Here is a 26,067-nt window from a genome sequence, read left to right on the forward strand (position 1 = left end):
ATTATATATGTATCAAGATTATATACATGATGTAAGGATCAATAAATCGAAACTGAAGGAATACAACATGTAACATATTGTATTACTCATCGCAATCAACTCATCGCAATCCATGTTGCTCGGTAATGCGCATTTGGGAAGGTTAACATAATCTGAAATAATGAGAGGCGAAATAGCGATATTTGAAAGGTATGGAATTTCATTTTAACTACAAAATTTTAACTGGCAAAATCGAATCATGAGCAACAAAGTTTTCCCATTAATTTCTTCATGCTCGTACTTCAAGGTAATTAATTAGAATTATGAGAAAAGTTCGTAAAGCACCTGTTACGTGTTTAGAGCAGTTTCTTCAGAATCTTGGCGAATACTATTCGAATATTTCAACATTGACACGCTCGCAACACTCATATGATTGTAATAATACCGCTGATGGACCAGAAGATATATTTTGATTAATTCAGCACAAAATTCATTTCATACATCTACACATTCTACATTCCGATTCTACGTTTGTAAATTCAAATGATATATCTTAGAAAATTTTTTTTAAAGAATTATCTTTTCAACATTTTTTATACATTTATCTTTTTCTTATCTAACATTATATTCTTTCTATTCTTCATAATAATGATGTTAAATGCAAATTAAGAATGACCGTATGAACAGAATGACAGTAGAATTAGAAAGAAGAAAATAAATAATTATTTTACTAAAATTTTTAATTTATATAATATAAATGTTATAAGCAATGCAAAAATTGATTAATGTTTATTGAATAATATTTTCCGATATTTGTATAATTTTATTCGAATATATATATAACGACCTACAAAGTATTAAAAACAACAAGGAGCAATTATCTTTATCTTAGAATTAGTCACCACAACACGACATAATATTAGCGACGATAATTGTGAGGGGACAGACTACTTTTAATCATCTCTCGTCTATGCGATAATCCGAAGGTGCGGCTAATCTCCTCCAGGAAAGCCACGATGACCCCTAATTGGCCACATTATTAAAATCGCATTTTCGTGATCCCAGCTGCGAGGGATCGTCCCTCGCCGAGGATCGTACAGGCGCGATGAAGTTTCCTCATAAAATAAATCACGCCATCCCATCGCGGTAATTCGGCGCAGCCGCTCTTCGCCTTACCGGTAATATTGGATATTTTCTTAATGGCAAAACTTCCACGGCCTCCCCTCGAATCCAGTTCATCCTCGTGAATTCCCTGATAAATCGGTACATGATTCTCGATCGTTTCGATAGTCTCTCCTTCTCCCGTGCCCTGTTTTATTTTCCACTTCTCATTTATATTGGCATTTATCCCGGCGTGTGAAGATGAAGAGAGTACCGAAGCTCTTGAACCGCCCTAAAATATATAATCACATTATAGAGGCACTTCTATTCTCGTTTCAGCCACTGTACCAGCGATTATATCGCTATTTATGCGGGCCCGACTACCTCGAGCCCGTTGTTGAAGATGCTCTGCGGCAAGGACAAGATATCGCGGATATATGACGGTGAAAAACTTCTCGTCGAGTTCAGGTGAAAGATTTATTTTTTTATCAAAACATGAAACAATTGATTATTGATTATTGATAATTATTAGAAATTTTTAATTAATTTAGATAGCTTTCCTGTGTTTAGGCATCTTTAAAAAAATATATTTTGTTTTACAGAACTGGTCCCGAGGTATCACCTTTCGATTATAACGGTTTCGTTGCGACACTGAATTTTATAGAAATGACGACAGAAGCTCCAACGACGATTGCCATCGACAGTATGAATAAAAGTCGTAAGTAATAATAATAATCTCTCTATTGTGTGCAATATAATATATATATATATATATATTGCACACATATGAATTTGCGTACATATTTTTAGTATTGATTAGCTAAAGATTTACATTTCTAAAATATAACTGCTATTAAAAAGAATAACGTATATATCTTTCTAATATAAGAAATACGTAACTGGGATTAAAAATATTTATACTGCATGATTCTCCATAATATTTATCTTTTTACAAATTCATTTTTCCATTTTTATTCTTTTATGAGTTGATTAAGAATTAAAAGTAGAATTTCTTGCATTATTTAAAATTTTCAGGATTAGCCTTTTAAATTTTTTTTTATTTTTTTAATTTTTTATATTTTAATTTTATGTCATATGAAAACAATAAATTATTGTCGAAGTTCACTTAATTTCTCTAATCTTCTAGTTGAAATGAAGTCCGGTAGCTACAACCGTGACCTCGATCACCGTAAGGACCAAGATGTCGCGATCAGCAGCTGCGATCTCGAAGTAAGCGGCGAGAAGGTACGGGCAGGTCATCACGATACAAGGGGCAAGCCAAAGTCCACGACATGCAGACTCGTGCTGCGTGGGCGCGCTTACGATACCGGACACGTCTCCTTAGCCAGTTACAATCTCAGGTAACCCCGTTCTCGCCCGCTATTACGACTCTCCAAGAAGCCGTACATCGAGACGCACGTGCGATCGCGGCCAGACTGGACAAGGGCGAGAAATTGTGTGTCTTCCATATCGACGTGTTTCTCTATCAAGCACGTCGATTCAAAAACCAGAAAAAATTGCAAACATATAAGAGCGAGCAGAATATGATGTACGGAATTATATTTTGCGTTTGTTTTCGATCGCGTTTGTCAATCTCTACAAATTTGCGAGGATATAACATTAAAGTAGTGATATGTAGTCGAAAAATGGTCGATACGTTTGCATTGTTGATTGGGAGACCGTGAACTCTGTTGACATCAATTGCAAACACGTTTCCATTTATTCGAGAAATAATGTTTAATATAAAGTTACGCCTAGCCAGCTGCTCCTCATAGCAAAATAATAAAACGAAATATCGTAGAATAAAGCTATTTAAGAGCTTTTATTTAGGTAGGGGAGGTAAGTGGACTTCCGTTCTAAATAATTGTAAATAATTTTAAATAGCTTAAAATGTTTGCGATGTTTAAAATGTCTTAAATAGTTTTTAATTCTACGATATTCATTACTTTATTTTTGCCTTGATGAAGAGACTAACTGAATAGGGGTTATAAAGTTATAAACCATAATATGTCGATGCTTTAATTAATAAAAATTTAAATATTGCATCAAGATATTTTAAGAAAATATTCAAGAATATCGTTTGACACGTTATATATGTGGTAAACTAGCTATTTCTCGATCGCATCGTTACGTCAGCGCGATGGGATCTTTATTCCACATTTAGCGGCTGCTTGCGTAACTTATCGAAACGTGGAACCAGAGAGAAGCCGTCCCAAAGCTCATCGCGGAAAGTAGTGTTAAATCACGTGGGGTGGCAAGGGGGCGGAAAGACATGTCGCATTTCACGTTCGTATCCCGGGAATTTTCAATTATCATGCGAGACGCATGCGGCGGCATTATGTATTCGCGCCTTACAGAGATTGTGTTCCCTGCACGCCAGGAAATGAGACGCATGGGAAAGAGATGAGATCACCCCCCTCGGAACCGATAACGATGACGATCTCGTATCTCTAACAACCCTCTCGGCATTGCCACTGTCAGTGTCTTCGAAGTCGCAAATATATATATATAAAAGTCGATATAAAGTGAATGTATATGCCGCGTAACGCGAGACGCAAAACGACGGAGGGCTTTATTGAAGGTAGCATGAATTTTGAACGGAATATTGTAAATCCGAGTGGCAGGTGAACCGAGAAAATATCTCCGAGCACGGGGAGAATATCGCTTCGTCCACCGATCAACTACGTGTATATTTCTCTTCCTCTTTTACTCATTTTCATGATGGTTGCGCGAGTAAATGCGCGTAATAGCAGCATCGATGTTGAATTTTCGCAGCTTTCCAGCTTTCTTGCTACGTCTCTGAAGCGATTAAAGGCATCAGAAACATAACATTCAAATATTTTGGTTCAAATGATACATTTACGAATTATTTCGGGACGTGCGAACGCGACATATTCACCTTTTTCGAGATTAAAAGAGAAATTAATAACTGCAAATATGAATCAGTGTATTAAATTCATTTTTTTAGCAATTTGAAGATTGATTCCACAAAATTGCCAAAATTAAAATTATATTTATTTTCGAAAAAAATTCTCTGCGCGAGAGACTGAGACATCGGTGTTGAGTTTTCTTATTGATGCTCTAAAAATGACGAATTTCTGTGGCGATCAATCATTGCTAAATATATATGTTCCCCGTTATTTTACAGTGCGCAGTCCTGTCAATCGGCAATCGAGATATTCGACGGTTCACCAGAGAGCGAGATGCTGGATACGGCCAACTCTTTGGAAAGGATCTGCAGTCCTGCGCAATGGCTCCCGCGGGAACTCGCGGGCCAAGATAAGTAAGTAGATTCTACCCCATAGTTATTAGAGCAGTCATTAGAGAGATACTATCGTGTACGGTTTATCGGTGATGCATTGTAATAGTGAGTTGGTAAATTTGGGGATTTCTCTCGGCAACTCGCGCAATGCGCGCGATATAGCGCTTAGAGACTGGTTAAGTCTCCTTAGGCAACCTTTGGCATCAAAATGGAGATTAGTTTCTCAACCGTTGTGGAGATGCGAGCACGGTAAAAATCGGTTAATGACGCAACAATCCTACCAGTGCGCTAATCCATGTATGAATCTCGTTGCAAAATTTCTTTCGCTCCGATGCCCTTACGCCGAGACGTGAGATCGGTGCGGCTTTTTTCCGCAGTGTGTATATGTATATATAAATATACTTTGAGATTCGTTTCATTATATACCTCGGGCACGTATATCGCGAGACAAGAACTGAATTGACGCGCGAAATAGGAACCGGTGTCCGTCGTAACACCGAAGAGAAGCACAGCGAGAGATTGTCGGCGCGTAATCATAAAACAGCTCTGACAGATCCATCATCCGTCTCCATCCGAGAGCTAGACTAGCCGCGGCATGCAAAGCGATACCTCATACTCATCTCGCCGGAAGTCAAAGTATGAAAGATGACTATGCGCCCAGAACCTCGCACGCTGTGCATTCCATGGTTACGAGGCCATTTATGGCGAGTACATATTCGAATGAAAAGATGTCACAGAATGCACAGAATGGTAGTTATCTGGAATCGTTCAGTCGTTGCGGCAACATTACGGAAGCCCGGATGCAGTTATTCATGCGGTATCATGGAAGTGGCGCGCCCCTCGATTTTCTTCGATAAATTCTTTAACAAGAATCTTGGTATGCTATTAATTTTATTTTGATCATATTAACTTTTTAATCTTGCATATTAAAAACATAAAAAGAGTTTATTAATTTCACTCAGAAGCTTTTGTATTCCTTATTTTTTTGGATAATTACGAAAGTTTTATCAATATTATATTTTTCTGCTCTGTAATTCTGATATATTTTTTAATTTGATTTAATTTTAGATACGCAACTTTGACGACAGAAATTGTGTCCAGACATATTTTAGTTATAGCAAGTCAATATCAGTATAGCTAAAATTGTAACTATTCTATTTTTCCTCAGCTGTTTCCAGTTATATTTAATTTTACAATATTGTCACAAGACGTATATAAAAGGACATAACAAAAATTTATAGCATAAACTCTGGAACAGCTGGTCGGGCGTATGTACTTTTGCTCGTAACGTTTTTCGTGATAGGGAGACTTTTACGATAGAAGAATCTTTCAATTACATAGTAAACTTTTTCATTTGATTAAATAACTTTAGAAAAATGTATAAAAAACATGAATATTACGCGGCATTAATATTTTTTAAAAACAATTTTGTTTAAGTTTTTATAATGTTTATTCAATTTTCGTTCACTCTGCGTTTAGTTTATACGTTTGTCTGATTTTTCTATAAAAATGCACATGTCCTCCGCTAAAAATAGTATGTATACCGTATGTGATAAGTGTTATCAAAAAATATATTTAAATGCAATACATATTTGACAATATTATATCATCATATATACAGTTGTGTTACGAACCATTCTTTCGATGACATCTTAAAAATTTGATTCTGTGTAAAATTGCATATTGTATGACGAAAAGCACGTAAACCGCATGATTTTATGCTGTTCAATGGCGCGTTGTTTTCATTCAAAGGAAAATGGACTCTTTGTCGTTCGCGTGCCGTTTATGTGATACAAATCTCTGTACACGACATGGCCAGTTTCCACCTTGAAATACGCGTTTTATAGACGTGGTTGCTTTCGACGTCGTAAACATTTAATGCCGATCGATTTACTGGCGCGAATAATAATAAATGTGAGCACGAGCGTTGATAGAATACCAGCTAATCCGTTTAATACCCATCCCTCCCCTCCCTTCCTTCTACCGCTGTAAAATTTATGACTTGCAGCGTTTGATAACAACACAGCCAACGAATTAGACGTCCATAAAATAAAAAAAATTTAGAAAATTGAAACTGAAATAAACAAATAAATATCTATTTTGTAAGAATGAATGGCACATAAATAGAAATTTTAATAAAACTAGGTAAATTATATATACTATTAACAATAGTCGTCTATAAAACGTTGAAATTTTTAAATTTTTTCCTATCTATATTGTCCGTCATTATATGGTAAATTTTTACATCAGATATTTTTATTCATCATACGTACTTTTTCCAGTAAAGTCGAGATATCGATGTAAGAATGAGATGCTTGATAAAAATTCAAGAGAGGTAGAATAGAGGTCATATCAAATGAAAAACGTGACGAGAAAGATATTTGAAGGAAGATTTTTAAAGAGAAAGAGAGAGAGAGAGAGAGAGAGAGAGAGAGAGAGCCATACATATTGAGCAGCGATCTAGCACGGGAACAGAACGAATTGCATTCCGAAATTTTTAAATCTTTCTTTAAAATAATCCCCCGATATCCACCATTATTTGATCGAATTCGACATCACAACATCACATGTTTCTCTTCCATTTATCACTCTCACAAAATTATAAACGATGCCAGATAACTTAAAATGTAATACCTCAGAACGTGTAAATCGCAACGAAAGATGACAAAACTACACGTTTATATAAAAATGAAAAAATGAAGCATATTATTGAATGAGAGTGTGAGTGAAAAATAATTAAAGCCCTCGCATATTTATATTCATCCGCGATTTGTATCCGTCTATGCAGGATAAGTTTGTCGGCAGAAACTTCGACGCCGAAGCCTCTAGAGACGAGATTGACCAATCGGCCGTGGAAACAGACCGGAAGAGTCTAGTGACGACAAACAAATGTATCGCGTGATTCCTCTCGAGGCTGGAAGTCGGTGGTGACCCGCGAACCAGAATTCCAACCGACTGACCAAACTCGGAGAAAGAAAGAGAAAGAGGGAGATGAGTGCAAAGGGGATTCTCGAGCGAGCGAGCGAGCGAGTCGCCCTGCAACAGCCAACAGTCGCATGCATTATGCAAGTCGTGGGAAATGGACGGATGCGAAATGTCTGTCGCGCGGACGCTGCATCGGGGAGTGAACTTGATGCGACCGGCGCAAAAAGAACGAGACTCGACCAACGAATGGCCAAACGAGTGATGCGCGAGTGGGCTAAAAGATTTCCCAGAAGAGATTTCGAGGCGCCGCTGTCCCGGTCGAGCACCGATATGGACCACTGATCGATTCGCTCTGGGCTTACTCGTCCGATCTCGCTCTCTTCGATTCGAAACGAGTAAAATGTCTGAAATATTGTGATAACGCCACTCGCACATATGTCTTGCAGTTTGGGAAATCTCTAAATGGATTTGAAGAATTTACTAGCGAAAAAGTGCTATTCTGATTTCGATTTCAAAATTGATTTTTCTAAATAAATGCAAGAGAAACATATTTGAAAAATTAATAAAACTCTTAAATATTAATATTAAATATTATTAAAATGTCTCTATGGATAGAAAAATATAAAAACTGCCCGATTGCGATCCATTCCCATGACAAGTAAAATTTACGAAATATAGAAAATATTGACGGTTATATAAGATTAATTTGCAATAAAAAATCACATTGTCGACCTTCCATTCGATCTCTTAAAACAAAGAGAGGATCGTTTCTACTTTTCGGCAAGAAGAACGATATTCATGGTGTGCACGTTTTGTCCTGCAGCACCTTGCTGACGCCAGTTCTGGCAGTTTTTAATCTATTTTAATTTCTAACGTTTGCCGCGCGCATCCCAGCCGGTCCCGAGACGATTTATGCTTGGCAGCAACAGCAGGCTCGACCGGATGCAGTGTACGTACGTACGTGCCTATGGGACCGCCGTGTGTTTTATGTCGACTAATCTCGTAAAAATTCATGCGAAATAACGCCCGTGCTTCATCCGCATCGCACGTTCTCCACTCCCGTCGCCGCCTGCAGTCGGGCACGTATTCCGTCGAATTTCCGCTTTCCGCCTTCCGTCTTTCGCGATACTTCCGAAACGGCATTAAGGCGATACAAAATAAAACAAAACTCACAGAAAAATCTAGTATAATATCTAGAAAATTGGAGAATAAAAATGTTGAGAATTATTACTTTAATATTTTAGACAAAGAATCTAATAAGCAGAAGGAAAAGCAGAGACATATCTATAGATGTAATATAGCATGAAATCAAGATCCATAAATTACAGTGTGCGAATGATCGTACTATCACGTTTTGTAAACGATATTTAGTGAAAACAACGGGTTGAAAGGGTCTAATTGGCATTACAATTATTCAAGTGAATTGCCTGGAGCGCGCTCTATTTAATCTCTATCCGTGCATGGATACTGGATACATTGAGGATCAATCCGGAATAGCCATCAAGTAATTTAATCTTCATGCACGCCATACCCAACTAAAAGCCACCCCCTGTCGGGAGCAGCCAATGAACCGATTTAGATCAACCGTATCGAGTCGTCACTTTATCCCACGCTCTGATAAAGTAAACTATTATTTAGGGAGAGATTTCGCGGTTCGTTTTGGAGATAATTATGCCGGCTTGTAATACAGTTAAAATAATACATGCGTCTATCTAATTTATGTATTACACCGTGAAAAAATAAGGCAATTTTAAAAAGATTACATATATTTTTGTAAATATGATAATTTATTTTTTTGTTCTGTCTATATTTAAAAATGATGAAAAGTTAGTCTCTTGATTAAATTTGATATTATATTTATTTTATAATATTTAATCACATTGTATATTAAAAAATTTTCTTTTATCAAGTCACAATAATCTTTTAATTTTTCTAATTCCATTTGATAACAGTTTTATCTCCTTGATTTTTTAGTTATATAAAAGGGAAGATCAATCAAAAAATCTTGCATTTCGGCAAAACATATCAAAGAGATACGATTCACTTCCAATGAATGATCTCGTTAAATTTATGTAAAGGAACGTCAAACGTCACTAACTTCAAATATTTAATGTCAGATCGTTCGTCACGCGGAAAAGTTGCTGCGGTGTTGTAGAAAGTCGACGACGTAACTCCGAGCACTCATTGGGCCGACAAAGGGCCCGATCCTCCCGCGACACCGCAGGGCGGCGAAGGGAAAGGGCTCCGATTTATCTTGCAAAACTAACTCATAGGCAATTCTCGCGCCGGTGGACTATCGGGAGGCGGCTCCCAAGACGTCCATTTACAACTTTGCCCGGAGAAAATAGAGTCTTACGTGCAAGATTTACATCCCGCTTTGTCTCGGTGTTCTCTGTGTAACTTCCAGTGGGACGCCCTTTCGCGCCCTTTCGTACGCGTTTGCTCTTTCTCCCCCTTCGCGAGATAATGGTGAATTAATAATTCGCGTCGAAGTTTCCGCGTGTCCCAAATTCATCTCTGGTGAAAAGTGTCATGAATCCTGCATAGTATCTATGCGTGAATAATGTACATTACAAGAAATCGCATGGATTATTATTCATAGCAAGATCCTGGCAAACGCAATTTGTTCCTTTATAAATTAAATATGATCGTGAGACAAAACCATTTAGCCGTTACGATCCTCTGTTGGTTCATAAGATAAATTATATAATCTGAGATAAGAGATCTGTGGTCTTTTCGGAAGCGATTATATTTAATTTTTTATATTTAATCATTTGTAAAGTCTTGATTAATTATAAACCGACCATGGTTTATATAAACTAAAGATAAATCTTGATATTTAAGCGTCAATCTACATTTTAATGCAAAATGTATGCGAGCAGGTATTTTGATATCAACCACTATCACCGATATATAAAGATTAAAATATTATTCGCCATCGATTGGCTGTCATCGTGTGATTTATACAGATTTCAATCTGAGAAACGAAAACGTAAATCACTTTCGCGCGGTGAAAACTTGAAAAAAATCCTCGCGCATTGACAGAAAGCTTGAAACGAGCATAAATGACGTTCTCTTAATTTTTCTTCTAGGTACGTCGAACCAAAGCGTTACTCGTCCAATGGCCGGGACATGACGGTGGTTTTAAAGCGCGCCTCGAACAGCCCTACTGACGAGGAGTATATGGAGGTCTCGTACTACTTCCACGACGGTGAGTGTATACGTCTCGCGTTGCATCGTAAAAAAAAAAAAGGAAGCGTCGTCGGATGAGAGCGATCGTGCCGCGGTTCGTCGCGCGGACCCGGAGCGAAATAAACGGCCGCATGCCAGAAATTGGATTATGACATGCGCCGTCGCCGCGCAATCAAGTCTCCCGTGTGTAAGCGCCGCGAAATCGCGAAAAACCTCGTCAACTTTTTCGCACGGTGCTCTATCGCCCTCGATGCGACTCGCTCTTTTCTATTTTTGTTTGTCACGAGTTACGAGCGCAATCGCACTCTTTACGCGCTTCCGCGAAAAGCTTCTTAGTTTTATGTCCCCGAGTGAAAGTTTAGAAAAGAGATCGCGCAACAAAATTTATTCTATGATATGTTTCTTAGAGTTTCTCGAGAGCTAAAAATCTCTGTTGAAAAGGCATTTTTTTAATGTTATATAATAGACAGTACGTTTTATTTTCATTTAATGCGCAATTATATCAACACGATAATCGTTACTCAGTATCTGTTTCTTTGTAAAGTTTCTACCGAATGCTCGATTGTCACGGTCTCGATAGTGTCAACATCATTTTCATAATCGGTGCTATTCGCATCCATTGCCGTCTTCGAACTGATCGAAATCGCGTTTTTGCCCGTAGCTTTACGAATGATAAATCGAAACCGTCAATTACGAGTAACTAATTACCGTAAATACGTTGTGGTATATCGATATCAAAGCTTCGGTTTCCCTTAATCGGATGAACATAGGCACGTCCAGACGGTAATCTTGAAATCTTCGCTTGGCACTCAGCCGAGGATTCTGGTTAGTTGCCGGAGGACACATTCGCAATATCGACGTGTCCGTACCCGCAAAAACAGCGGCCGTGCTTAATCCCGTTTCAAAGATTAGATTTAACCCCGATTAAGTAGCTACGACCTTTCCTTGGCCGGGCAATTCCGGAGATTAAAATGAGACTCCGAGTGTATTACGCGCTCATATCAGGTTACCCTTAATTAATCGCGGTCGGATAATTCGCTCTTGCGATTGTTATGATTATTTTGTAAACTAAAGCCGAATTACCACAAAGGAGCTCCAATGCGAGATCAGGGCATGATATAAATTCAAAGCTAAGATAATGGTACATTCAATATAATTTTCCACGTGAAACTCCCCTTAGATAATCTTTTATAAATAATTAATAAAATATGTGGAAGATATATATTAAATTAAAAACCATTTAATTTTAATATAGTATAATAAAATATCAATTTGCTTTTTCTGTTTCATTACATTTTTTTAGTGTATTATATGAAAGTTTTTATTTTTTGCTTTACTTATCTGTAATCTCACATTTTTTTTTTCATAAATTTTGAAATGTTAAGTTTCATCAAATTTAAAAATTAAATCGATTATTTTCACGAACGCAAACTAATAGTGCATGAAATACAATAGAACAGAATTTAGTTGAACAAAGAGTGAAACGCGGATAACAATGATTGAATTTTGATATCGATGAGATTTTAAACATCGAGCGAATTTTACGTGACACATCATATCGACTATAAAATACACGTTTTGACGGATTTTTTACGTCGCCGATGAAATGGCTACCAGCATCGCCGTCCGATATCCATCCCGGATTACAACAATCGTACAAGCGAGCAACACGCAGATCCAATCGCGAGCCATTATAAAAAAAAGGGACGTAAATGACAACAATCAAAAGTCATGCCCAACGACAAACTACTGCCGTCGATGGGACACTGATTGACGAGAGCGACCGTGTCACCCAGTCGACGTTATTACGTTTACACGTATTACACGTGTTACATGCGCGTTCGTGCCGCGGTATCTCCCAATATTCGCAGCGATCGATGAGGAGAGTCCGACCATTTGATGTCTTAAATAACAACGTCGTATTTATAAAATAAAATAGAAAAATAAAATGTACATCAATCGAACGTCACGTTCGAATCAACCGCGGCTTTGTTCATCAGGTTTTCACTCCACATAGCGGCATTCCTGCAAAGATCCCGTTTTTTCTGCTTTTTTTTTTTATAAAGAATGTCTATCTCATTCTCTCTTTCTCTTTATTTCTTTTTCTCTCTTGGCGACCATCGAATACGAAGATCGAACATTTTCGATCTCTCGGCCTTCTGAAGCCTACCTTATCTCGCGCCGGGTACTATTCGGTGGAACATAAAACTTTATGTGACCCGTGGAGACCGATCTCCTTATGGGAAAGGGTCGAATTTAAGCGGGCGACCCAGAAATTGCGGCGAATGATCATGCGAAATTGCCGTGTAAGAAACGGAATGAGGAAATTCAGTCTTGTCACGAGCAAATTTTGGCTCGAAATAAAAATGCTCATAGGGCGTTTACCTATTTATAACTCGCAAAAATATATATATTTCGCGCTGTCAGAAACTATCTTGCGGAAAAATTAAGCTAAAAGGCGCAAAGGAGAGAGATAGAGGATTACAAGGGTCTCGCGAGAGTTCAACGAGCGTAGAACGATAAAACGCGAAGATATCTTATATACATTCAAGTTTGCTTTGGTAATCTGGTCGATTGAGATCCGCGGCAGATGCACAAGACACATCAGTAATTTTTTATTAAATATTATGTATTTCTTCTGTTTTATTTATTATAATAATAATTTAATAACTTTTGTTTGTGAAAACAAAATTATTTTTTATTAAATAATAGAGAAGAGAGAATCAAATAGATATATACACACACACACACACACACACACATACACACGTTTGTATTTAGATGAAAATTGTCTTTCAGTTATTTTTACAAAGCGGAAACTGCGAGGGTAATTTTTCTCGACTTTCATAAGCAACGCATTTTTCTCTGATGTTGCAGAACGTGAGGGTGGCACTCAGCAGCCTGCCAGCGTGTGCGACGTCGAATATTACGGATTGACGTCACCGGTGGAAGGCTCGGTGGTGCATCCGGAGCCGCACCGATTATTCGCCATGGAAGGTCCGATAAAGTGCAGGCAGCACTTTATACCGGCGCCCAATCAGTCAGTGGTCATTACCGTGAGTTACCCAATGTTTAATCTCTCTATTGCTCATTTAATCGGCTCCGCTCCGGAGGAGAAAGACGGGCGAAGGGGGAGGGGGAAGGGGGAGGATTGAAATCGTAAATTTATTCCCGGTCTTTAGATGCTGTGCCGCGGGCATCGCCTCGCGGATGAAAACTTTCGCATTAGAGTCGACGTTGAAAAAAGAGAGAGAGAGAGAGAGACGTCACGGGCAAACATTACCACCAAATGGAAGGTATACCGGGGGAGAGGAAGGGGGGGGGGAGGGAGCGAAAGAAGAATTTTATTCCGAAAACTAAAACTTTTAATCTGCATTTGCGCGCGATGCCGGTCTTTAATCCGCGTTTAAATAATATTCCCTTGGATCAGACATGGTTCCCCGAAGGCGAAACAACGGTTTCAACGATTCTCTGTCGAGAACGATTAAATGCAGCAATTGAATTTCTGGTGGAAGCATAGCGACCGTAATTCCGCGCTGAACGATATGCGTCGCATTTACGTTACAAATTCGTCGCACAACCGAGAGAGAATCGTACAGTTTTAATCCCGCGCGACATAAATGGTTTTCATAACATATATTCAGCATCTCAATCAGAGAGAAGATAGCAAACAAAATTTTAGACAAACAATATACATGAGATTGCGTATTATTCTATAATTAATCAAGTACATAAATCCCGCTAGTTTTTCTCAACTTCTTCCGTCTATGCGTCTGTTTGTAGGTAGAAGGTAGCACGAAACAAACTCCAAACAACCCTTGCGAGACCAAGTGCGGTGACAGTGGCTGCCATTGCGTCAGCAAGTCCGTAGAGAATATGGACCACCTTTTGCTTGTCTCCGAGACCGGACACATTGTCACATGTCTCTGCGGAAATTATCAGGTGAGCGCGCGTGAACGGCGGACAAACTTTATTCACGAATGTCGACGCGTTGCGGCCACTTCTACGTCTTACCACGCGCATTTTTGCTCCTTAAATGGAGATAAAAGCTATCGTTATTGCCGCAACTTTTATATCTCTGTATTGTTATACGAGAACGCCGGCAATGTCGTTAAAATATATTGGCCGCAATTTTCTTAAAGCGGCTGTTGCCGTCTTTGTGCTCGTTATATCGCTCTTAGTGAGATTTTTTTTTCAAAGAGAGGGAATATTCATTGCGCTATGAAAAATCTAAATTCTAAATCCTTATTCTCTCATTATGATGATGAAAAATCTAAAATAAATTTTTTACTATCATCGATAAATTAAACGTCATAAATTAAGCTCTGCGCAAAGAGATTGTTGCAAAAAATTCAATGCAATATATAATGTATTATTATTAAATATATATTAGTTTCATTAACTCAGTTTCATCATTTATTGTAATTTATCATAATATATAATCAGTGTATAAATAATTAAAATATAATGTAATAATCCAAATTATTTTTGGGGGTGAATTTAATATATAATTATTGCATAATATATAATTGTTGTATCAATACATATCGACGCGAAAATTAAAAAATGATATGCATTTAAAAATGCAATAAAATTTTGTAAATTTTGTAAATGTTTTCAATTCAACGTTTATGTTTAACTGGAAAAATGTCAGAGAAAGCTATCAACGCTAGATAATCGATCCAACATAATATGTGTTTGCCTTCACATAATTTTGCAACGTCGCACAACTGACCTGACTGACTCTATCCATATAATAATTATTAATAGATGTATTATCAGATTACCCAATCGAGTAATGTAATCGTTATGGCGAGTCTATAAACAAGATTTCGATTCGTCGGATCATCATTTCGCATTTAAATACTCGTTATTCCGGTACAATTGAAGCTATCGTGCAAACAATAGGCTAAATCTGTGTAAATTAACTGCATTGGATTAAATTCGAAATCCGCGGTTGACAATTAAACGTATGACCTAGTTGTGGATAAATCGTCAATATAACTTTTTCTTTATTTTTCAATATCACGCGGCAAATATCGTGTGCGATTAAATTTATATTCTCCATTATGTAGTTATCTATCTTTCGCGTTTCCCATCCCAGCTTTTTATCACCGGTGCTCGTCTTATTTTCAATTTCTAACGGCTCTTTTAGTTCATATTTCTCATCGCGCTTTTCATCTTCTCCGACCCGCCTGCCATTTTCCACGTCATATCCCTCGTGTCCCGTTTCATCCGTTTAACGGGCTCTATTATCGCACAGGACTGGCTTCCGGTGGGTATCCGTAGCTGGACCCCGGTCTACATCGAGTGGTCGAGGTCATCAAAGGCGGGCCTCAATTTCCACGCGGCGTACAAGTTTATCAATGACACTTACTGTGGCGATCACACGACGGCGGAACCGGAAGGTGAGGTCAATGGCGGTGACCTGGCGAGCGCTGGGCTCAAGCTAAATCAGTATTACCAGCAGAAGTGCACGTGGATCCTGGACTCGACGATCGACCGACAACTCATCATCGAAGTCAAGTCCACACAGAGCCGTAAGCCTTTCTATCATCCGTTCAGTAATTACATAGCAAAGTTTTTTTACAATTTTTTTTTTATTTTTTCTACAACAAAATTTACTCCTATGATTTTTTTTCATATCTTAATATTACCTAAATATCTTGGATAAATTTGTAATATGATTTATGCAATTATTTAATTCTAATACTCTGATTTTATGACAGCAGAATTTATAATACGTTATTTTATTTTATTCTGCACAATCACCATTTATAAAAATTTTTACATGAAACTGTCACGATTTATGATTTGATAATAAATATATTAACAAACAAATCTCTCAATTTTTTCAAATTAGAGAATTATTTTTGGAATTCCACGATTTTATATTTTGCAAGAAAAACCGCGAGCAGTTTAATAGTACAAAAATAATTTATCTAGAAGCACTTATCTACGTTTCCCAGGAGAACATTCCTCGAACGATTTATCTTCAGACGCTATTAAAAGAAAGCAAAAAGCAGCTGCGTTTCGGGGCAGCGTATCTTTTGCAGATCTTGTACATTAAGAATCCGTTGCAATTAATTTCTTTGCCATAACAAACCTGTTGATATTTCCGCTGAAACTTTAATGTAATTATAGTATAGTTTGGCATACATTAATTTATAAATAGATGTATTTAATAAATAAATATGATTATTATTTTGGAAAAGTGTTGAACTGCATCTTTTTAACATTTACGAAAAATTTATTTTTATATATGCTCTTTTTTAGATTTACTCCATAGAAAAAAATTTAAACAAATTAGATAAAAAGAAAAGCAAAGATAAGGCTAATCTATCGAGCCATCTATCATTTCTGATATCGAGAATATTTGTTTAAATTTATTATTATTCTTAAAGATATTCCGGCTCTAAAGTTTCTTTAACTTTTATTTTGGTAAGCATAAATTCTCTTTCTATCCCGCAATAAAATTCCATTTGTAGAATTCTATTTCAATCCTAGTCGAGGCTCAAGAAAACAGAGATAGATCATCTTGCGCACGACGCGCTCCATCTCTGGCGAAGACACGGAGAAATCTTCCCTCGATTGCTTTTCTTCCGAGAGACCGCCGGAATTTCTATCCGCGCCATTGGCTCCGCCGTCGCCGTCGCGGATGCGAAAGGGTGAAAGTTGTGGAAGAATAAAGTCGAAGGGTGAGAGGACGTCGCGGACCCGACCGACCGAGAAGACAGAGGAGCGCGCCGCGAAACGAATGGCAGTGGGTCGCGAGATTAAAGAGACCATCGGATTTACTACGACGACGAAAGCTAGAGCTTCACCGTGCACAAATTCCCCACTGTGTGCCCTCCCTCTGCCGCCCGCGTTTCTCCCGTTCCACCCACCTTTTTTTTCGCCTTTTTCCGTTCGTCGCCTTCTCACTGCGTTCCTGCGGTAACGTAAGTCGTCATCTTACGAGAGCGCCGACCAAAGGCGCCCGACCATCCCCCCGCCGCATATATATTTGAGTCTGGGAATATTATGATTGTTCTTCACGGTGTGAAATGCAATGCGAAGGATATTGTTCTCCCTGGCATAAGGTAGATGCATTTGTGTGAGTGAACTTATGTTTGACGTTACGTTCCGTTATGTTATGTTATGTTCTGTAGTCGTACGAAATAAGTAATGTCATTTTTTCTTTCTAAACTAAACGCTGTATTGTCAATCTTTTCTATTCGATTAAAACGAGTCACTATTTTAATATTTTGTTATTATAATTTTATTCTTAATTTCTCTCGAAATACTGATCGATCAATGTAAAATACATAATAATACAATCAGAATCAAGCCGCGAGTATTTACGCGAATTATTAAGTAAATTAATGATATTTTTTATGGAGCAATCCGTTTTACGAACCACGAATCGAGTTATTTTAATGACGACGCTCCGTTCGTAATTTTGCAATAGAACTCGTTCTTTTCCCTTTTCTACCTTCATTTCATAGCTTTCTCATTTTCTTCCCCCTCGCCATAGAACATTATGAGTAAAGTCGGAATCGTAACCAAAGCCTCGCAAACGCCGGAAACGGTTTTAATATACCTCTCAAACCGTAGCGCGAGTACGTTTCTCTCTCTTTTTCTCTTCTGCTTTACCTCCTCTAACCAATCGTGCCTTTTGCGAAATTTAATTGTCGAGTAGTACACTTTCTATGAGAGGTTCACCAAAATGTTAACCGCGTGGACAACAATAATCCTGACAATGAGCATTTCATTGTTAACTCTCTTATGCACGAATTATTACATATCCATGTAATAAGAGATTAACGGAATGAAATATCTGCTCGTATAATCTGAATATGCGAGGTACAAAATATAAATACTTATCTAAATAACAGAATTAATTTCAAAATAAAAACAATATTTATAAGAAAGCAAAAAAATATATGTAATAAAAATATATATAAATAAATACTATCTCGATAATAAAAGAAATCTAGGAAGATTAATGATGGTATTTATCTCATATCAATTTTTTATTTATTATCACATGAAAACTTATAATATATAATATATATATATATTGTAAGAATAAAAATATTCAAACAGATATTATTTCTCTGTATACCTTGAAATCTCAAAAGCAAATTTTATGATTGCGATTTCATATTTCGCGATATTGTCCGCTCAATGCTATGGTTTCTCTACTTAACAGGACCCTGCACTGCGTGGAATCTGACAATACACGAGTACAGGAAGGAGGGCGACCCTGCCGGACCCAGATTGCACACGTTCTGTTCGAGGGATTCGCACAAGAATTTCACCCTACCATGGAAGATGAATACCGCGGTGGTTAGGTGAGTTTCCCACTTCCGTGCACTCGCGCACTCGGTCCGATTAACCCAAGCAAAAGTTTCGCCGCGCGCGATCTTGTCTATTAGGTACGTTTAACGACAGTTTTGCAACGGTTTCGACGGGAGATTATGACATGGTCGCTTGAAATATAACGGCGTTTTGCCGGCGAACGATCGCGCCTCATTTCCTGTGTACTATCGCGCTCGCATAAAACCGAGGATTGATACCCGCGCGATCTGTTACTGTCGTCTCGCGTGAAGAAATTATCCACTGATTAACAATCGGCCATCGTTCATCTCGTCTTACGACCGTAATTCCAATTACAATCGTGGCATCGCCCCTCCCATTCCGTAATCCGCGGGATAAAAAAGGAAAATATGTTTAACAACAACTTTTCTTCACGAGATACCTTCTCATTGACTATGGCAGTGATCGATCGCGGTCGAATCGAAAAATGGTAGATCCATTTTTATCGCAAGAATAATAGTTTCTTTCTAAATTACACGTTGTAAAAAATTGGAAGAAAAAAATATATATGCATTTGATTCAAAAACTATGAGCCAAAAATTGAATAATGATTGCCATCAAATATACATTGATTTACATCTCATAATCATTATTTATTATTTTTAATTTTTAATATTTTGTATCAAGTTGAAAAAAAATGTTTTTAAATATAAAAATTCTAATCAATTTCTTTATATGTATATACATATATCGAAAAATATAATTAATTCTAAATAAATCTTGTAATATTATTTTTTTTTTAAATAGGTAAAATGTAAAAATAGCTAATGATTGTGTTTTTTAACAGAGAGTAAAATCAAAAGTATAACAAACTAACTGTGCTTTCCAGATTGCAAGCCCTTGGTAGAACCGCGCCGCAATACACGATGAGGTGGCGAAGTCAAACGGTGATCGCTAATACTCGCAAAAGCGGACCATCGCCAGCACCGAACTGGCACATGGTGAACTCCTCGAAAAAAGCCGAACCGCGAGAAAAGACTTTTCTCATTTTCATCGTGTTCGCGATTCTTCTCGCACACTCGTTGAACTGTTGAGACTCTAAATTCGAGGTAAAAAACCGCGTCTACACATACCTGTTCCTGTTAATCGAACGAGTTTAATTTATAGCGTCACATGTACATAAACATTGTGAGGACTCCTCGCGCCGGGATTCTCGTTTTACGTCGCTCGATTTGTAAGATGGTTTTAAAGTGGACAGCACATCGTGCACTGATCAAGAGCCGAGATATTCGCCGGCTGGCTCGTTAATTCCCGGCTGCATAATTTTTCACGAAAGAAATATTTTAGATGCAAGAAGAAATATCGCACGCGTCGAATAATTCCGAGAAGAGAAATTTTTAACTAATCAATGCTATATTTTTCACTCTACGATTCAATTTTTTACGGTACGATGGAGAGTTTACGAGCCAGTTTGTCGTTCTTCTCGATCGAATCGTACACATATATATATATAATATATTATATATATATATATATTATACACACCCATACATGTGCGTATATCAGACATAAAGAGAGTGATAATCAGTATGTGTAATAAATGATTAGCTTGCACAACCGACTGTCACTCGTATCGAAGGTGGTGAGTCTATCTGAAGCCTTTAAATCATTTATTCTTCATCCGACTAGTTCAAAAATTTTTGTATTCTATGCGGAAATAAATAGTAATATTGATTTCAACCTTCTATTATTTTTCTAATTAGAACTTGAGCATTATTAATATATATAAATATTATTCTTCAGTAGGTATTGTAAAACCCGTTCACTCCGCGCCTCTTATTTTCTAAAATGTTTTTACAAATCGATAGCTGCGCTAAATGAAGATGTAACTGCTAACTATTGTACGGTACAATTGCGATTCATGTAATTATTTCTGAAATAGTACGTAGTGTTATTTTTTACTATGGTGTCATCTTCTCAATTTTCGAGCTTTTATTTAAGTATATTAAGGCCAGAATAATAGCCTTGTGTATATATTATACATATACAAAGAAGATTAACATGCAAGAACGCGATGCACGGATTTGAAATAGCGAGAATCACACACGAGTCACCCCTCTCTCTTTCAGGCGAATGCCAAATTACACGTGTAAAAGATTATAAACCACGTAGCGATCTGTGTACATAGGTAGCGGCGTTAATAGAATTTGTACAGAACACACGATTAATTGTGTCTACCCTAAGTCTGCGAATTACTGTAAAGTAACGATAAGATAATTAATCTTACGCGGCTCCGAAAGAATGAGGACGAACGAAGAGAGAATGTGTACTTTAACGAACTTGGGCGTGTGCCCGAGACACTTCGCAATTTATTGTTATACGGTTTGCTGGTCGAACGGGATGCCCTTATCATCATGTATCAATAATTATCAATCCGTTCCTTTTTTCGAGGAATTTGCGAATCGAGAAATCACATTAAGAGCAATTTCGCTCTCCGAATATTTCACGGAGATAGGGCGCACCGATCTATAGCAAACTCGCAATTGATTGATTATTATTGAAGAATAAAGTGGAAATAAATGATGGGGGTCATAAATACTTAATGTACGTACTTGCTAATGCCACCAGGACGAATCGCGAATCGCGTACTCCTAACAAGCTGTACAACAATGCGAGAATGTTTCTACAATTTTTCATTGATTTTATAATGAATCTATGAGATCTCATCACGTTTTTTCTTTCTACGGCTAATTAATGATAATGCAACGTGTATTGGCTAAAAATAATAACTAGTCATCCTTATGCACTTCCTCTGAAAGAGTCTTTATATCGAATGTATTTTAATGTAAAAGGAATTCGTGTGTTGTAAAAGAATTTTGTTATATCGTTTTATCATTTTCATCTCGTCCCCCCGTTTTATTATTTTTATCTCGTATATATTAAATGTATCTCATCTCATTAATGATCTCATTTTAGAAATACACACATATATATTATTGATCACTATAACATCGGAAGTTACGTTTTTGACATTTCGCGGAGATCTTTTCGCTCGATCTTTTCTTAAAATTTACATTTTGTATTTTATGTTAAGAATGTAATTTATAAAAACGTAAATTTATTTAAATTAATATTTGTGCCCAAAATAGAATGAGAAAATTTATTAATGATACATTATAATCATTATAGAAATTTTACTTGGGAATTTTAATATTTATTGTTGTAACACATCGAATTACTTTTATACACGTTGTTAAATTCGTGTTTAGCGATACGCAGAGAGAGGCACTTATATTATAATATGTTATGTTGTAATTTATATAAGGTAAAGCGATATTATACTCGTTGAGAACCTCGTCAAACCAGGCATGAAAGTCATTATCTATTTAATTATCGCAAAATCGAGTGATGCAATGAAATCGAAATCGACGCACAGCAATGTAATTTAATATAAAGAACGTAGATATGTGAGAAATGCATTGAAAAATTAATTTTTCAAAGAGAAATACGAAAAATATTATGCGCTTCTATGTTCAATATTTATGTTGTATTTGTAGAAATTACGTTCGACATTATTACTGTGTATTTATACAATAGCTGGCTTTTTATTTGGAAAGTATACCGATTTTACACAAAACACGTGCGACCTAATGAAAGAAAAATACGTGTTACATGTACATGTACTAGCCACGTATATATAAGTCACAATAAATAGTCAATTGTTTCATATAAAGTCTAAATAAAGTAAAATGAAACACTAACTTGTCCTTTTGTTTAGCTCAGGCCTGTATTTATAATTATTACTTGAATCTCAACTTACGTTCAAGATACTCAAGATAAAGTTTTCATCTTAAAAGTTCACATCTTAAAATGCAGACAGCTTAATAATCACATAATCATCTTTTTTTATTAGAATATTATAAAATATACGTTATGCGTGCCTTATTTTTTTCCCTATGCCACATATCATTTAATAAATTTAGAAATAAAAATATTTATAAATGCACAAAAGTACAATCATATCTCTTAATGCATATAAAATTGTAATATCTCTACATGTCTTCCAAAAATTATATCATATTTATCATTTTTACATATTATTTTAAAAATAAAAAACAAGCAAAATAAAATGCATAATGTAGAATATTAAAGTATAGTACTTCGTAATTGGATATATTAAGAAATATTCATCGTAATGTACATGAAATTGGATTAATTTGCAAAAAAATACCATAAATCATTGCAAATATCGACTTTATCGTAAAATATTATCATTTTTGAAGAAAATTGAAGAATTTTAATTAAACCCGAGACATTTTTCTATTGCGAAAAATAACCTACATGATACAAACAAAAAATTAAAAAAAAAACTGACTTAAAGTTTAACAAATAAAATGTTTTTTTTTTCGGTTCGGAAACTGTTAAAATTTGTTTTTTTAACAAAAATTATTTTATTATTGCTATATATGTTCATTATTTTATATCAATTATATTTATATTTAGAAATATTTTTTATAGAATAATAAAATGATCAAACTAGTCAATAAAGCATAAAAGTAATGTCCAAATTATGAATTATACGACTTCTTCGTATGCAGTCCACATTCCAGGATTAAATATTGCCCGATTTGTTTTTTTAAGCTGTCCATTTTAAGATACAATGGATTTATGAAACATATATATTATTAATATTTCTATATTCTTTATTTAAATTTTTATTATTTTTAAATATAATTTTTATTATTTTTTAATATAATTTTAAAATAAATAATAACTTCTAATATAAAATAATTTATAAAAATTAAAATTAAAATTAAAATTAATAAATTGATTTTTTAACAAATTAAATAAATAAGTTTTTATTGTTGTATTTATCATCATTACAAATATAAATGCAAATTTATATGTTAATAATTATCAGAAAGATATTTTAAATTGTTTGATTTGTTTTTGAATATATTTGTCATTTCGATACATTTTTTATATTTATTTGATAATTTTCATAAATCCATTGCCTCGTTATTAACATAAAACAATTTAAACTCACCGGTATGATGCTCAGCGACGAAGCATGGCATATTACAAAGTGTTGAGCTGTAACATACACAAATATATATATATATATATATTATCAATATATATATATATATATATATATATATATATATATATATATATATATACATACTTAATCTAAATTAAAGCAAGTGTAAACTATATTTAATATTTCAAAAATAATTACAACGCGCATTAAACTTTTTTCTTTTATTAAATATTATTTATTAATATTATTTTTTCCAAATAATAATAAATAATGAATTATTCACCTCATGGTTGCTCTGCCATAACTTGATGCCGCCCCGGGCTTCTTCTTCTCTCTCTCTTATTTCACTGTTGTCACTTTTTCGTGGCACTCTCTAACGAAAATAGTTATTTACAATTAAGCGCGTACTTGCAAACACAATTAATTACGATTACGCGCGCGCTAATCTCATCCAAATGCAATTAATGAACGCGCGCACTTGATTATGACGAGAAAATAAAGTGGGAAAAGCGCGCGAAATATTTTCTTCGACAAACAACATTTACTGCGATACGTATCGAATTGAGTAAATTGCGTGAATTGGTATTCACTAATCATACATTTGTACAGCATGATACATATTCGACGTAATATTTTTCGCGTACGCGAAAATGCGACACCGCGCCTGACCTATTTGCTCGACTCTCGCCGCACGAATGACAACATTACCGCGCGTGTAATATAAACAACGATACGTCGCCGAATTTACATATGCTACGCAATCGAAAAATATTAATATATGATTCCAATTATGACTTATTCATCAATTAAATGGATCGCGATTCAGAATTGATCCGTCCCACGTTCGCAACGATTCTTCATCGACTCCGGAACGACGTCAGCAGTTTCGCTCGATACGACGCGATACCGACTTCACGCGAATAAAACGCGCGGAATATTTTCTCCGAAACCAAATCATCGCCTCGATATACGAATTACTTAATCATACAAATTAAATGATTGCGCAAAATGATATACATTAATCATTCACTCGGAGAAATGATACCCCGCAATACTTCTCGCAATCGCGTCTCGAATATTAATGCGCAACATACGAAGCGCGTCGCGTTGCTGCCTATCTATTCTGTTGTTGCCGGGCGAATGACAACAATGTGACCGCGTATAAACACAAACACACAATGATACGGCGCATGTCGTCAAATACCGTATTTACATGCTACGCAATAAAAAAAAATATCAACATATGATTTCAATTATGATTTACTTACCAATTAAATGCGTCGCGATTCAGAATCGATCTGTCCCGCGCTCAACGTTTCGTTGCCGACTCCGGAATGACGTCAGCAGCTTCATGTTGATTATGGCGGGAAAATAACACGGAAAAATAATGCGGAAAAACGCGCGAAATTCGATACTCACAATCTCGCTCACGATATTTCTAAAAACTAATTTTACAAGCACGCGATCAATAAAATTGTAGGATTAAAAACATTATGAGCTATCATTCAGATTAATTATAACAACTACATATATAAATTGGAATAATATATATAACAATAAAAAATAATTTAAAAGCTTTGGTTAATCATTTATTACGCGAAGATTTGATTGAACTCTGATTAAAAAATTAATTATAATTCAATAAATTTTAATATAAATTAACAATACAATTGGTATTTAATTATTTTAGATTGCATAGTTTATAAGAAAATTAATAATAAATGCTTTTATAAAAAAATAATATAAATATTAATCATTTTTCGTAAACCGTTTTTCAGGCATAATTATTTTCTAATATATATATGTTACAATATATGTAAAATTTGGATATGGAAAATTGTGACACATTATTATATATATGATATAAAATATGATACATTATTAATGTAAAAATATGTAATAAACAGCTTCATTAAGAAAAAACATAATTTATTCACACATGTAAGTAAGAATGCATCTACATCCATAATATGTAATTATGTGTAGTATATAATAAGATCGCAGGCGCGCATGATATTAGATGTACCAGATATTAGAAGAAACATAGTTCAAGAGATATTATTTGAATTCATTTAAAGATCTAACAGTATAATATTTGACATAAAATAAGGAAAACATGAGAAGACTGTTATAAATATAATATAATAGGAGATAAGAAATATGCTTTATATAATCGACATCATTTCATCTCTAGATAATTTTACAATCTAATAAAATATATACATTACGTTATTTTTTTCCATATTAGAAAGAAATATAAAGT

General features: G+C 35.6%; 1 protein-coding gene and 1 long non-coding RNA gene across 6 annotated transcripts in view; one reads left to right on the plus strand and one right to left on the minus strand.

Moving 5' to 3' along the window:
- LOC126855743 (uncharacterized) overlaps positions 1 to 20,252 on the plus strand; it is a 207,178-nt gene extending 186,926 nt beyond the window's left edge. For all 5 annotated transcript variants that reach the window (XM_050603614.1, XM_050603612.1, XM_050603615.1 and 2 more), the window contains 10 exons: positions 1,420 to 1,548; positions 1,683 to 1,798; positions 2,228 to 2,441; positions 4,229 to 4,363; positions 10,360 to 10,478; positions 13,337 to 13,515; positions 14,243 to 14,401; positions 15,723 to 15,999; positions 18,654 to 18,795; positions 19,650 to 20,252. In XM_050603614.1, coding sequence (XP_050459571.1) covers positions 1,420 to 1,548; positions 1,683 to 1,798; positions 2,228 to 2,441; positions 4,229 to 4,363; positions 10,360 to 10,478; positions 13,337 to 13,515; positions 14,243 to 14,401; positions 15,723 to 15,999; positions 18,654 to 18,795; positions 19,650 to 19,854 — 1,675 coding nt within the window. In that variant the 3' untranslated portion in view covers positions 19,855 to 20,252. The remainder of the gene's footprint in view (positions 1 to 1,419; positions 1,549 to 1,682; positions 1,799 to 2,227; positions 2,442 to 4,228; positions 4,364 to 10,359; positions 10,479 to 13,336; positions 13,516 to 14,242; positions 14,402 to 15,722; positions 16,000 to 18,653; positions 18,796 to 19,649) is intronic.
- Positions 860 to 25,124, minus strand: LOC126855760 (uncharacterized). Its single transcript, XR_007688281.1, has 4 exons — positions 25,073 to 25,124; positions 24,088 to 24,177; positions 23,808 to 23,854; positions 860 to 1,372 (listed from the first exon to the last, which is right to left on the minus strand). It is a non-coding gene; the product is annotated as an uncharacterized LOC126855760 (long non-coding RNA).
- Positions 25,125 to 26,067: the final 943 nt, after the last annotated feature.

This window comes from Cataglyphis hispanica, chromosome 17 (genome assembly GCF_021464435.1).
Source record: "Cataglyphis hispanica isolate Lineage 1 chromosome 17, ULB_Chis1_1.0, whole genome shotgun sequence".
NCBI classification, from domain to species: Eukaryota; Metazoa; Arthropoda; class Insecta; order Hymenoptera; family Formicidae; genus Cataglyphis; species Cataglyphis hispanica.